Genomic DNA, 15,432 nt, shown 5'->3' on the forward strand with positions numbered 1-15,432 from the left:
TTTTTTCGAAATTTTCTTGTCGTCGCAAAAATTCTAAATTCCATCGAAAATCTGTACAATTTCCCTTTCTGTATTTTCTCCTTTCCTTCCAACAAGCTTTTATTCTTTATAAATTAAATACAACACCAGCAAAATAACATATTAGAAATGACCCATAAATCTAAAATCTTTACATATTCTCGTCCTCATCAGTGACGGTGATTGGCAACTTTTGATGACGTGGTGTGTGCTCGGTTCTTCTGAAAATAGTCAGATTTTAGAATTTTCAGAAATTGTTATTTAAAAAAAAAACTCACAAAAAGAGAGCGTGTTGAGCGATGGAAGCGGCGAACAGGAAGAAAACGCAGAATTTGAAAATTGAGATCATTGCAAAGTTCTGCCAGAGAATGAAGATCACAATGAGGTTCAGCGGGATTCTGAAGAGATTCAACGTCGTCGAGCGAGTCTCTTCGGAGACGTATGTGCCACGTAGACATCCCATTGATGGCCAGAAGATTCCGCAGCACATCTGGAGAGAAAGATGAATTTTAGGCTCGTAAATCGATCGAAACTCAATATTTTGCGCTGAAAAATATAGCAAAGTGTAGATCTCGGTGAGCTCTATCTCTGTGGGGTGGATGGCTAGTCGTAAATGTATCTCGCATCGGGCTAGAATGGATTTTTTGCTCATTTTCGAGTTTTTGGCACTTTTTCCCCGCTCAATGGGCGGTACTTGCTTTTAGAACTGTTGTGATATGGAATTCTTGGAGATTTTTTTCCACTTTTTTCCAGTTTTTACACGAAGGAAGTATGATTTATGTCAGAAACTCAAATACTTCATTAGTGTAAAAACTGGAAAACCTGTAAAAATTCAATACTGAATATAAGCAAACGCGCTCCAATGCACAAGAGTTCCATTTCTTAACAGTTCTAAATGCAAGTACCGCCTATTGAGCGGGGAAAAAGTGCCAAAAACGCGAAAATGACCAAAAAATCCATTCTAGCCCGATCCGAGATACATTTACGACTAGCGATCCGCCCCATAGAGATAGAGCTCGCCGAGATCTACATTTTTGTACATTTTTCAGCGCATAATATTGAGTTTTAAGCGAATTCCCCTTCCCCTCTAAAAATCTCACCTCGAAAACCAAGAATCCTCCGAAAACGAGCGCCAGGTTGTCCGGAGCAACAATTGGCATAGACAGACAAACGGCGGCCAACAAGAGCACATAACGCATAAAGCTCTCGGGACGTTCGTGTTGTTGGAGTAGTTTGAAGACCGATGAGCCAATCATGGTAGCTACCATGAAAGCGGCGAAAATGTAGCCGTGCGGGATGCCGACGTCTCCAGCGGCACGGGATAGAGCGGGTGTCCACTCGAGTACGAATGTGTACATGGAGCCTTCGAATAGCGATTGAACGAGACCCAGGCAGAAAACGTTGGGGTCTGGAAGTGGTTTTTTAGAAAATCCGACTCAATCACCCAGCTTCTAGGATATCCTAGATGGGTACTGTAGTCGATCCTAGAAAACCGAGGATTCCTGGATCCTGTGGACTACTGTACCCGATCCCAGTGCCGGGATCCTATGGAGGTTACTGTACCCTATCCTAGATCCCGGATCGTATGGAGGTTACTGTATCCTATCCTAGATCCCGGATCCTATGGAGGTTACTGTACCCTATCCTAGATCCCAGATCCCGGATCCTATGGAGGTTACTGTACCCTATCCTAGATCCCGGATCCTATGGAGGTTACTGTACCTTATCCTAGATCCTTGTGCCAGGATCCTATGGAGGTTACTGTACCCTATCCTAGATCCAAGATCCCGGATCCAAGATCTCAATAAGGAAGGTCATGGAGTCAGTCGTTATTATCGTAATATATATCACTGGAAAGCTGAAATCACGCTGATTCCAAATATATATTCAGTTTTTGGCCTCGAGGTCTGGTATTCGAGAAAAATGGGGTCTTAGTTAAAACTTTGACCCCATTTTTCTCGAATTCCAGACCTCAAGGGTAAAAACTGAATATATATTTGGAATCAGCGTGATTTCAGCTTTCCAATGATATCAGACTCCGCCCACACTAACCTTCCTTAATCGCCTTCGTAGCCTTCTCGAACGACTCCTTAATCGGCGCCTTCTCGTTTCCATAGTTCTCGGGCCACGTGTTCATAATGATCACTCCCATAATGAGCAGAACGGAGAGCGCCAAATCGAATGGTGCCCTAATTAGTCAAAAACAATTAAGCAATTAAAAAATTAAAAATCGCTTACACAAAACCGAATCGCTCTGCTACAAACTGAGCAGCGACTCCAGAAATGATGGCGATGAGGGAGTTGGCGAGAGCCGCATTGGAGAAGACGGTTCCGAGAAGGGAGTCGGAGAAGCCGCGCTGAAAATTATAGGCGTTTTCAATATAAACCGCGACGCGCACGCAACGCGACTCGAAAAAATTAAAATTTTTTCTCTTCCCTCCCGCCCATCTGATCGATCCTATTCGTTTCGTTCTATTCTGTTCCGAAAACGATTTCGATTTCAGATAACACAACTTTCCCAAAGATCCTAATCTTTGTGTCCGGAAAGAGGAAATATTCCGGTTTCCCTTTTTTGGGAATTTTACCCGACCAAAAAGTCATATGGTAATCCGTGTGAACACACACTCACCGTATTGTGTTCAAAAATCAGCCACGACTCGAACGCTGAATAGAGAATCGACGTGGCGACACCGCCCAAAAACCGGCCGATCATCAGAACTGGCATGTTTCCAAAGTGCTTGGTGATACACGCTCCACCATACAATATCGCATACATCAGACAGTTGTTACGACGACCGCTGAAATCAAAGAGTGAAGAATCTTCTCGAATGATAGGGGTAACTCACAACTTATCAGCGATCGATCCGATGAACGTTCCGAAGATCAGACTCGATCCGAATCCGGCGATGAAGAGGATCTCGATCTGATGCTTCGACATACCGTACGATTCGTAGAGGGCGTAGACATGAGGACCTTGGAGCCAGTCACCGGCTGGAAAGACTCTTTTTAGAAAGATGATACTAGAGTCTAATTGGGAAGTGTTGGAACAGATGTCTATCCGTGTTTTATAGCATCGGAACGCTGAGATAACGGAGTCTCAACACGAGGTATACGGTATATTATCCGTTCGTCAAAATTTCGATACCGTACTGTACCCATCAAAAGCGTACTTGCGAAATGGGCGTAACTCGCTTAAAATCGAATATTATGAGCTCAAAAATATACCAAAATGTAGATCTCAACGAGTTCTATATCTGGGACATACTACGGGCGGATCGTTAATGTACCGCGGAACGGAAAACAGAGTCAAAATGGTCAAAAAATCCATTGTTTGAAATTTTCATAAAAATAGTCAAACATTCTGTGTACGTTCGACTTTTAATCGAAAATTCGAAAATTCGACCTTTTTGCAAAAAAATCAGAATTTTCAATTTTTGTACTGAAAAACCTGGCGGACCGGGTCGGGATGGTGAAAGTTTTCAAATCAGTACGAAAATTGAAAATTTTGAATTTTTTTTTACAAAAAAGTCGACTTTTTGAAATTTCAATTGAAAGTACACGCGACTTTTGACTATTTTGATGAAAATTTTAAAAAATTGTTTTTTTGACCATTTCGACCCTTTTTCCCAGCCCACGACACATTAACGATCCACCCCGTAGTATGCCACGGATATGGATCTCGTCGAGATCTACATTTTGGTATATTTTTCTGATAATAATATTGAGTTTTAAGGGAGTTATGGCCTATTTCGGCCCAATTCGGCCCAAATTGTATGTATGGATTAGACCACAACTTAGAGATATCTGAACTTGTTTGAGGAAGACTAGACCGATTTGGCCTAAATGTAAGATGTCTGGGCCTTAGAATCGGTCAAGCCCAAATTCTTCCGCAAAAATAGTTCTTATCTAGATCTGACTAGCAATATCGATTCTGTGTTGAGTACACCTGTCCTAGTGGTCACAACAGACATAACCATAACGAAAAACACCCGTTTTTTGTAAAAATCGGGATAATCCCCTTATTTCAACAAAAAACAACACTTACCAACTGCCATCATGTACACAATAAGATAGGTCCTCTGAAACGACTTGAATTTTGGATCATCATTTGTCTCGGTCGCCGATCGAGTATAGAAATAAAGGAGCCCACATACGGCGGCAAGGCCGTAGAACACACCGACAAACATGGAATCGTTGGTGGATTTGTTCTGGTTGCTGTCGATTCGACGTCTTCTTCTTTTCCTAAAAAAGAGATTTGAAATAGATAAAGTACGGAAGCGGGCGTGGCTTCATAGAGGGCTGAGAGACGCAGCTATGAGAAGCCACGTCGTTTTTGGAAAAGGGGGGACTGTTTCTATGGAAAGAGGAGACGGAGAGACAGAGAAAGTGAATGATATTTCGATTCCACATGTGTTTGAACAGACGAAACATGGAGACAGAGGAGGGGGGAGGGAATGGAAAGAGCTGTAAAAGGGCGGCAGTAAAGTTGGAGGTGGAAGAAGTGTGAAATTGATTTATTGGTGAAAAACGTACAAAGTTGGAACATTTTAGCTGCTTCCTGTTGAAAATGTCCAACTTTAAAAGAATATGTAACGTCATCCCCGATTGACCCCACAAGGAAGTTGTGTAAAGAGAAAAATACCCAACTTTGACATGTCCCCTTCGTGTCACATTTTGTCCCAACTGTCCCGAATTTGTATTCTTCTGATAGGTCAAAAATAGTGCTACATTTTCGTAGTTGACAACTTTTTGATAGCTCTTCATGCTTTTGAGATACGCGCCTTTGAAGTTAGACACCTGGGAGGAGAGTATGCGTCTCTCCCTCTCTCCGCTAATCTTTGAAATGCCCGTATCTCGAATGTGTGAAGAGGTATCAAAAAGTTGTCAACTACAAATATTTAGCCCTATTTTTGACCTATCAGAAAAATAGAAATTCGGGACAGTTGGGACAAAATGTGACACCAAGGGGACATGTCAAAGTTGAACGTTTTTCTCTTGGTCAACTACATTGACCGAAATTTTGCAACTATTCTTATTCCCAAAAAGAGAAAATCATTTACCTCAACGTTCCAATGTTCCTCGTTTCGCCAACTGTCTTCATCTAGCCACCAAACGAATTTCAGTTCCTCGTTTATTCCAACTCATTGTTTTCTTTAAAGTTCACGGAAAAAATATTTTTAGAGAGAAAATTTCATTTTTTAGAATTTTTTCTGGTTTCGTGGCTTTAGAAAAAAACTAGAAAAATTTGAACCTTAAGTAAAAACCTTATAGATATTCCTTTAGGAACAGAGTTGAGCGGAAAGCGGTTTTTGAAATGGCGGAAGGCGGAAGGCGGAAAGCGGAATGAAAATTTTTTGGGCGGAAAGCGGAAGGCGGAAGGCGGAATTGAAAAAATATCGGCGGAAAGCGGAGAGCGGAAGGCGGAAGCGAAAATTTTTTGGCGGAAGGCGGAAGGCGGAAAGCGGAATGGAAAAAAATGCCAAAAGGCGGAAGGCGGAATACAATGTTGCTTTCAAAAATACGATTTTGGCCTTATTTTATTGTAAAAAGTCCTTAAAATGGTTAAATTTTGCTTTTTCGGTATACACTGATAGTTTTGCTGCAAAAAACCTCAAAAATATCAGTAAATTGGAATAGGTGATCAAATTTTTCAAGCTGTGGAAAAAATCTTCAAACAGCGGAAGGCGGAAGGCGGAAAGCGGAAATAGGAAATTTTTTGGCGGAAAGCGGAAAGCGGAAGGCGGAATAAAACATTTTTCGGCGGAAAGCGGAAAGCGGAAGGCGGAAAGAAAAAAGTGGCGGAAAGCGGAAGGCGGAAGGCGGAAGGCGGAATTCCGCTCAACTCTGTTTAGGAATCGTGAGGATATTTTTAAGCCCCGCCCCCAAAAAATAAGTCACAGCAGTGTGAGGCGTAACGCGCTCCATCGCACAACGGTTGGCACGGTGACTGCATAAGCCGCGACGCGCACGCAACGCGCCTCGGAAAAAGTTCCATGTGAACACCTGAAACTAAAAAAACTATATAAATATTTATGCATGAATGTATATATTTGACAAGATAATAATTATTATTTAATAAAGAGGTATGACGATCAAAAGTACACAGAAAACAACAAACCAACAGACAAAGCTCAACATTTACCGGTTTAGTCTCTTTGAAAATAAGAAGTTTCTAGAAAATTATATCATAATAGTTATACATACGGGAGATCATGGTTCACAATTCTTACAACTGCGCTCTACCGAAACCGAAAAAAGTTGTGTGCGAATTCAAGGGCATTTCGGTAGAGCGCAGTTGTAAGAAGCGTGCCGTGCTAATATCATATTATTATTTCAATTCCTTATCATCTCCATCCTTCCCATCCGTCAAATCCTCCTCCTTCTCCTCTTCCTTCCTCGACAATTTCCGTCTCTTCTCCTCTTCTTCCTTTCGTCTCTCGTTATCCACCATCTCCTTCCATTTCCTTAAATCCACCGATGTCCGTGTCTTCTGTGCGTCTTCATCTTCTTCTGGAACCGATGTCAGCACGTCGATTGGTGTTCGACGTGGAGAGGAGGCCATCTCTTCTGGAGTCAGGAGACCCGCTTGGGCGGCTTTGTTCGCATCGTCGACGAGTTCGCCGAGAATACTTGCGCAACTGCCAATGTCGTTCTGAAAGAAGATATTTTTCAGATTGCTATAATAGACATCGTTTAGATCTACATTTTGGTATATTTTTTACTTCTTAATATTGAGTTTCAAGCTAGTTACAGTACCGGTCAAAAGGATGTAAACTTTGGCCTTGTCTGTTGAAATTGTCCAACTTTGAGAGTGTGCCGTGCTAATACTATAAGTCCCATCAATTAAATGTTTAATGGATCGTACAGATCAAACCTAGGAATTCATTTTTGTAGTTGACAACTTTTTTGTACGGACACTCCCTAGCAAGTTATGGTCATTTTAAGACGACAACTCAAAAATTGCATTTTAAGGAGAAGTTACTGTGTCGATACGTAACCCTTTAGGGATAGCTCGTACAAAAAAGTTGTCAACTACAAAAATTGAGCTCTACTCTTGGTTTGTATGGTCAATTAAAAATTTATTTGATGGGACTATTAGTATTGCCACGGCACACTCTCAAAGTAGGACAATTTCAACAGAAAACGGCCAAAGACTACAGTTTTTTGACCGGTAACTCGCTTGAAACTCAATATTATGAGCTGAAAAATATACCAAAATGTAGATGTCGAAGAGCTCTATTATATCAAGCAATCTGAATGAAAAGACAGTCCCGGCTCAGGATCCGTCAACTCGGCCATCATGACAGTTCACAACGAAAATGACATATCTGTAAACGAGCGCTACTGTAATATTTTGGAGGGAATATTTGAACTTTTCGATTTTAAAGCATCTTTCATCATCAATTTTTCAGTAAAACAGAAAAATCGCTTGAAAATCAAAAATTCAAAAGTTCCGTCCAAAATTTTACGGTAGCACTCGTTTCCAGCAGTTTGGAATGATGCCATTTTCGTGGTGAAATATCATGATGGCCGAGTTGACGAATCCTAGGCCACGACTGTCTTTTCATTCAGATTGTCATAAAATGTCTCTGCCCTACTACTGTACCGCGGGCCGGGATAAAATTCCAAAAAAAAATAGCCAAACAATTCATTCTAGCCCTACACGTGGTACATTAACGACTAGCTATCCGGTCCGTAGTACGTCACGAATATAGTTCTCGTCGAGATCTACATTTTAGTACATTTTTCAGCTCATAAAATTGAGTTTGAAAGAAGTTACTGTAGTCTTCGTGGTGGGACCCAAAAAAAGCGTCTTGGCGGCCTGAGTCCAAAAATAGAGATTTCAGAACATTTGGAGCAAGTCTGACAGGATTACGATAGTTTTTGTAATTTTTTGATTTTTTTGTCCCATAAATCAATTTCCCAAAACTTACATCACCCATCGCCGTATTAATCGAAAACTGTGAGCTTCCGAACAGTTTTCCCGGTCGATTCACTTTCGATCCTCCAAACTGACTCCTCAATCTCTCCATTATCGTCGGTCCCTGATTATTCCGTCGACTGACGAGACTCGTACGACTCTCACAATTTCTGTTCACAGACACCACAGAGATTCCACGTGGCAGTCGTCGTGGATTACACTCCTCCACGTCATCTCCACCATCCTCGAAATCGTCGACCGCATCCGCGTGAGGCTTCATTATGATCTCGTTTTCGCGGGTTCTGGAAACACAATTTTTGAAATTCTGAAATTAATTAATTAATTAATTACTCATAAGCTGCAGCGGATCCGATTTGAGGATTCAGATGCATGTTTGCAGTGTCGGCTGAGTAGAGGGGTTCCACTGTCTCGGCACTCCAGAAGATATCCTTTTGAAGGGGTGGAGAGTCATTGTAGCAGTCGTCGACGATGGCAAGGCCAGTCTGAAAAAGTTGGAATCATTTATTGAAACTAGTTTAAAAAATTGAAACTACCGTTGGACATTTTTGAAAATTTTCGAAAAATTTTTTTTCGAAATTTTGTAACTTTCTAAATTTTGCTCAGTTTTCTTTGGTTTTTGGCTTAAAATGCGTGGAATTTTCCAAATTTTCAAAAAAGCCAAAAACCTCTGGAATTAGTTCGCCAAGACTCTTCGAATGAATAAAAATATGGCTAGGTGTGGAAGAAATTGCGAAAACTACAGTAACCCGAAATTGAGATGCGCATAGACCTCAAATTGCTTCAAACCTAGTCATGATTATACTCATTCGAAGAGTTTTACGGAGCTGAATCCAAAAATATATGATTTTCATAGTTGAGTCTAAATCTGAAAGAGTTACAGTAGTTTCTAAAATTTTCGAAACTTTTTGAAAACCTGTAACTTTCTTAATTTTTAACATTTTCCGGTAATTTTTGTTGTGAATGAAAGAAAATGCGTTAATCTTACAGGAAAAACTACGTTCGCAACACTTTTTTAAAATTCGGACGTGCTGATACCCCTGAAGTCTGAAAAATTTTACTCCGAACTTTGACCACATTTTTCTCGAATACCAAACCTCGAGGGCAAAAACTGAATAGATATTTGGAATCAGCGTGTTCACAGCTTTTTAATGATATAGGTCACGCCCATATATCTACACTGACTCCATGACCGAGGAGGAAAACTCACTGCCAAATTTCTATCCAACAAGAAGTTGCACTCGAAATCGTCATCATCCTCTCCCAACGGATTCATCAAACTTTCGGCGACTTTCATCCATCCGACGTAGAAAATGAATTGGAGAGATGTCATGAGAAAGGGGACGAATGGGTAGACGGGCGACGCGTCTTTCGGTGGCTCACCGTCGATTAGCACGGATTGACGGGCGATGAGACAGAGGAAGAAATAGATACGGACTGCCAGGAAGACTACCTGCAAAGATTTTTGATACAGTAACCCTAGAATCTGGCTCTTGATACTTTCGAGTCCGCAGATTCCGAATCTGAAATAAAATTTTGTAAAATCCATCGTTGAACCGAGTTGTGACCTATTCCTTGACAGTGGGTGTCCTTAACCATAGAAAAAGTTTGACGGCTCTTAACTCGGTTCATAGAAGGATTTATCAGAATTTTATTTCAGATTCGAAATCTACGGACTCGAAAGTACCGGGGGACGAATAACTTCGATATTAACAATTCCACCAACCTGTGGATACACCAACGGAATCGGAACCCAATCGAAATTACACAACTGTCCTAGACCTCGACGAAAATCGCCCACACTTTTGATCAACTCGTTCAACATCACGTCCGCACCGATTTTCCCTTGAGCACGAGCCTCGTAAAGCAACGAGTAGCACCATTGAATGGGCAGGAAGTATTTGTTGTATTTCAGGTTGAGTTCCACGTATTTCTCACGCTCACTTTCCAACATGAATCCTGAAGAAGAAGTTTTAGTTAAAATTGCTCCAAATGTTAGACTGGGGAAGGTCTTATGGGAAGTGATATATATCATTGGAAAGCTGAAATCATGCTGATTCCAAATATACATTCAGTTTTTGTCCTCAATGTCTGGTATTCGAGAAAAACGAGGTCAAAGTTTGGACCTTGTCGACATGTGCAAAATATCGTCAGCAAATATGGGCGCGTCAGCTGCCGCTTTTATCACCGCCCTCGGCTCCGATTTGATTGTGACGCCTGTGGCGGTGGGTAACACACGTAGTTGGCGTGCGGACCGCATGCGGATTCAGTCCCATTTTCCGTCCACATAGAGTCCGCAGCGGAAATTTGGTCCGCTGCGGACTGTATATGGACGCAGTGTGGACTTCGGGAAAAGAGGGAGATGTGGAGGGTGGAAGTTCGCGCGCGGCCTCAGCGCGGACCGTATATGGAATAGCAATGTCGTCCACGTGGACTGGTCGTGGACAGCAGTGGCAGCTCGCGGAGAAAATTATTTCATTTACGTTTGGTGTATTGTTCCGTTTTGTATTCGAATTTATTGAAAGTATATAATGCCGACTGGTATTTTGAAAGATTTTCAACCAAAGAGAAAGCGGGTAAATGACGATTTAGGCAAGTGGTTCTTCTGAAGATGGTGAGGAAAAAGAATTTACAGAAGTTAGTCGCCATAGGTTGAATGAGGATACCGAAAATCGCCAAGTTCCACGACGAAGTCATGGAATTGAATTAGACGATGTTTTATCTAATGCGAGTGAGACGGATGACACAAATCTTACAATGGATTTGGGGGAGATGAATGTTGATGTAGATGGTGAAGAAAACTGTTTAGACTCGATGACTTCAGGTATAAATAAAAATAGAGAGTGAGAAAACGAAGGAGATCTGTCATTTGTAGAATTGGTGAATGACTTGAGAGATTGTTCAGACAAAGTTCTTCAGTTTCTAGCTTCTGCTTGCTTGGATCGGTTGTCAGAGAACGGTTATTTCTTCGATTTAGGATGTTTTACATATGGTTTGACGATTATTTTAGGCTTCGAAAGGTTCCTATCTTCACACGAAGAAGACTTTGCTGATTCTGTGAGGAAAATATGGGATTACAAAAAAAACAAATGCACGGTTTCATACTACTGTAACATTTGTGGGTCAAATGGCAAAGAAAATATAAAGTGGTAGGAATTACTGTATCATTGCAACTTTGAGATAAACCATTCAGCTGTAATGAGTTTCCGGCCAAGTTTGTGAGAAATGGTGTTATGCCACAACTCCAACAAATAATGTCAACATATCTATCTAAGATCGTATCTATCAGAAAAGATTTGAAAGAAGGAAGACAACAGACTCATAACCTGGCGGCTCAGTTCTTCACTCCATTGAGAAGTTCGGAAGAAAGTGAGTATGAACTAAGGTTGTCTGGAATACTGTCAATAGATGGGGTCGCTGTCCCAGGAACTTCGAAGTGAGTAGTTTATTATAGTTTGTAAAATAGTGGTTTTTTGATAGGAAACTCTGGCCAATTTCTATCATGCTCGTCGATCTTCCAACAGGCGATATGCAGAAAAGTAGTAACGTGATGTTGGAAGGTATGATTGAGAGCAGTAGCAATCCATCTACAACACTGTGGAACTCAGTCTTGCCGATTATATTGGCCGATTGTGAGGCTAGAGAAGGATCCGTTGGAATGTATAAATACAAACTTCATATCGTTACCGTGAGCGCAGATCAGCCGGTAATATACATATGTGAAATGATTTCGATGATTGAACTATTCAGGCAAAACGTAGTCTCTTCGGCATGAAAGGACATCATGGATCCCTTTCTTGCTTTTTCTGCCTCTCGGCAGGCACATTTTACAAATTAGGAGGCGAAAGTATAATTTTTTATATATAATTCAATTGAAATTTTGATTCAGAACGAGCTGAAAAGAGACCTGACAATCTTACCGTAATAGATTCAGAAAGTGGATTGAATGGCTTTGGGAATGTTGCTGCTAAGATAGTACAATTTGTAAAACCATATGAAACACCCATAGATTGTTTACACAATCTGGGTGAAGGAGTCTACGAGAATGTAACCAAAGGTAACAGAACCTGAAGATTAGAATAATACGGAATCTCAGAACTTTTCTCCAAAGTTAACAAGTCTACTCCGAAATCAGATTTGTTCGAATGCGACTCCAACACCCTACAAAATGCTCTCAATTCAGTTATTCTTCCTTCTTCCTACTCCGAAATTGGTAATTGTAGAAATGGATCGGACAAAATTTCAGTAAGAGTTGAAGTTTATGCATTTCGATTTTAACCTTCTCATTCAGTTTTTCCGTCTACCGCTAGCACTGGTAGCTGTACAATCAGAGTTTCTGAAGCCTCAAGCTCGTTTTGCAATTATTGCTCTCTCCATGATTGCCAATAAGATGTACACAACTGGAAAAGGCCCTGCATTGTTTGACGAGCAGATGTGCTCCGCTGCTCTCTGGTTTTTGAAAGAGGCCAGCGAAGAATACTTGTCTTGCAAAACACATGTGGGTTTAGAGGAGCTGTTAATATCTACTGTATTGTTGATTCAGGAAGTATTGTTTCATTTGCCTGATGTTGTTCATGCATTTGGGAACATTGGCCCTCTTGGCACATTTGCATTTGAATCGTCCTATCAATTTGCACTTATGGGTTACAGTACCAGAATGACACGACACTTCTCGGAGACAGCTTGCGCTAGGTGAACAATTCTCATCTCTAAATTCTATCAATTAGAGGATGTTCAGAGTTCTTATTCACAACGCGATCAGACGAGAAATCTCTCGACGCTTTGCAGAAAATCCGTCCCCGAGCCTCAAAAAATTTCTTACTTTCACGAAAGGGTTGACGCCTCAACAAGTTTACTACAACAACGTCATCAGCTGCCAATTGGAAAATATAGATGAACCGTATGGTGACGGAAATACTCTATACGGATCACTATCTTTGCCTTGTGGGAAACTGAAATCGGAATATTACGAATCGAGCACTAAGGATGACGTCTTTTTCGCTGTGAAAGAAGGAGGGCATTTGGAATGTTTCAGATTTGTTGCGGCTATGGTGGATGCTGGAGAGATTAAAATATTAGCAGAGCCATTCAATGAGATTAATGTCGCCAATCAGTTTCCCTCTCTCTCCAAGGCTCTTCAAGAGCTCGATAACACTGATCTTTATTATGGGCAAGAAGTGATCCGAATGCTAAAGGAATTTGAAGGAGTAAAATTTTGTCAACTCTCGGAAAGAAGAGTCTTCGTTCCCTTGAAATCCGTCATTTCTCTTGGAAGTTATATAGATTGTGGAGATGGACTCTGTGTGTTTGCCGTAAACGGAACAATGATTCACAATTAATACGAATTATCTGTTATTTTTCTCGTTTTTCCATTCTAAATTCCGTTTATTTCGTTTGAATTTTATTCCTTCCCTCCAAAAATGCCGTGGCCGTCATATGAAATGTCGGTCGTGTACTCCTCTCGGACGATTTCCTCTCGTTTTCTATGTGGGTGGTCCGGCATTGGATGGTTTCCGTTTCCTTGCACTTATTTCCTATAAACTTCTATTTGTTTTACTCAACAATATCCTCGATTTAACCGAGATCCTAAAAAGTCGTTTCCTTTCAGAATTCGTACCAATGGTGTATACGAGACGTAAAACTTCAGTTAAATCACACGAAAATGCTGCTGCGACATCTACAAAAGTATTAAAAAGTGGCAGAGGAAAGGCCAATAAAGCGGTTAAAAGTGGCGTTAAAACCGTCAGAGATACTGAAAGAGAAAAAGAAAAAGAAACGTTGACGTTGAAAACAGGACCTCCTGAAGTCGTTGATGAGATGGGACCAGTTCCAGCTGCGGATTTTGTCGAAGACGATATGGAAGAAATTGCCGCTCCATATTCGTCATCGAATCGTCTTGTCGATTCACCAGTTTATGAAGACTTAGAAAACGTGCGGCACGAGGAGCTGTTATCAGCTAATGTGAAGGTTTGTAACATTCCCTCCCACTAATTACCTTAAAAACTTTTCAGGAAGAGCATACATCAACACCGAAAAATGCAAAATTAATTCCACCTCCGAGATTTATAAAAAAAGAGCATTTGTTGACAAGTTCGTTTCGTACTGTGAATGAACAGTCTACAAGTCACTCTTCGTCTTTCGCAAACGGATTGAGAGAGTACAACGTCGCCGGAACTCCTTCTCAATTTTGTCCAACACCATCATACTCGCAAAGAGTTACCCCTTTCAACTCAGAATTGGGAGTTCGAGAGCGACAGAGCCATTTCTCCACTCAAAACAAAACATGGAATCCTGTCGGATTCTCAGCAAACAATTTGTATGATATGACAACCGGGATTCCTTTGCCACGATTAGAATGCGAAGTTTGTTATTCCCTTTTTGTACAATCAATTATCCACATTTCAGGAGAACCTGAAGAAGTTGACCAAAAACTATCTCGACGCGGACTACTACCCGTTTCTTCAAATCGCTCAGCGATTTCATAATGTCAACAAGGACATGGAAATGTTAGCGATGGGTCAGGCGTTTAACGTCGCAATGGTATAATTGCCAGTGAGAGACTTATTGATGAAACAATTTTCAGCTGAACAAGATGACTGCTCGACTCCGCCAAGCGGAACGGGCAAATGAAACATTGGAAAGAGAGGTTAACGACTAATTCTCGCGTACATTTAGTTTAATATTATCGTATTACAGTCTGATATTATCAGAGGTGTTGGATTCGATTTGAAAAAAGCCACGGAAGTCGAGGAAGTTGTTGAGCTCCCGTGCAAAAAAAACTTCAAATTATCATCAATTGTTACTGTGGCGGAGGCTTCGAAATACACCTCATCCCGTTTTTATGGTGATTCGAAGCATTTAATTCGATTCGTTTACAAAGAAGTAATTCTGGACAACGGATTACACCTGAATAACATTTATCCGTTTCAGGTAGCAAAACGTGATGATTTCTTTGCCGGATACTCCGCCCAAGACAGTTCAAATGCTGGATACTTTCCATTCGGAGACAAATTCTACGGCCCAATCGTCGGTGCGTTACAAGAAAAATTTTAAGTATTTCTTAACACTGCTTTACAGATTTTGTAATCGCCGGTTTTCGACAACCGAGGGATATCAACACGCTTACAACTCTTCATTGTGCCGCTAGGGAATCGATGGTCAATCTACTGTAAGCCACATTTCCTTTCGGTTCCCATAAAACTTTCGCATTTGCAGAGATAGATTCCGTAAGGAGTATAAAGATAAAATGGAAACAACTCCTAAAGAAGTCGCCGAAGCTCTAAAAGATCGTCTTCTCCGCTTGTCTCTTGAGGAGGACCGTTCGTATAGGTATGTCTCATCGAAATCTTGATTATTTCATTTCGTTTTATTTCAGCGAACCTCTGGACTTCTCCGATTCATCACCGCCACACGACAACTACACCTGCCTCAAATAAGCAGTTACAACCAATACTACTCATTCCATTGTTAAACGT

General features: G+C 41.0%; 3 protein-coding genes across 3 annotated transcripts; 1 reads left to right on the forward strand and 2 right to left on the reverse strand.

The window, feature by feature from the left end:
• Positions 1–169: 169 nt before the first annotated feature.
• On the reverse strand, positions 170–4,205 carry GCK72_016198 (uncharacterized protein; the record flags this gene model as incomplete). The annotated part of the gene is made up of 8 exons (XM_003091948.2): positions 170–239; positions 297–508; positions 1,119–1,426; positions 2,071–2,207; positions 2,257–2,375; positions 2,648–2,816; positions 2,865–3,009; positions 4,064–4,205. The coding sequence occupies 8 exons, from the start codon at positions 4,203–4,205 to the stop codon at positions 170–172; spliced, it is 1,302 nt and encodes a 433-aa protein (XP_003091996.2).
• A 2,141-nt stretch (positions 4,206–6,346) lies between these two features.
• Positions 6,347–9,911, reverse strand: GCK72_016199 (uncharacterized protein; the record flags this gene model as incomplete). Its single annotated transcript, XM_053731381.1, has 5 exons — positions 6,347–6,670; positions 7,953–8,241; positions 8,291–8,442; positions 9,168–9,410; positions 9,684–9,911. 5 exons carry the CDS (start codon positions 9,909–9,911, stop codon positions 6,347–6,349), a joined length of 1,236 nt encoding a protein of 411 aa, XP_053586153.1.
• A 3,665-nt stretch (positions 9,912–13,576) lies between these two features.
• GCK72_016200 (uncharacterized protein) lies at positions 13,577–15,393 on the forward strand (the record flags this gene model as incomplete). Its single annotated transcript, XM_053731382.1, has 9 exons — positions 13,577–13,924; positions 13,969–14,319; positions 14,363–14,497; positions 14,541–14,603; positions 14,654–14,839; positions 14,888–14,987; positions 15,035–15,125; positions 15,173–15,286; positions 15,333–15,393. 9 exons carry the CDS (start codon positions 13,577–13,579, stop codon positions 15,391–15,393), a joined length of 1,449 nt encoding a protein of 482 aa, XP_053586154.1.
• Positions 15,394–15,432: the final 39 nt, after the last annotated feature.

Source organism: Caenorhabditis remanei, chromosome IV (assembly GCF_010183535.1).
Source record: "Caenorhabditis remanei strain PX506 chromosome IV, whole genome shotgun sequence".
Taxonomy (NCBI): Eukaryota; Metazoa; Nematoda; class Chromadorea; order Rhabditida; family Rhabditidae; genus Caenorhabditis; species Caenorhabditis remanei.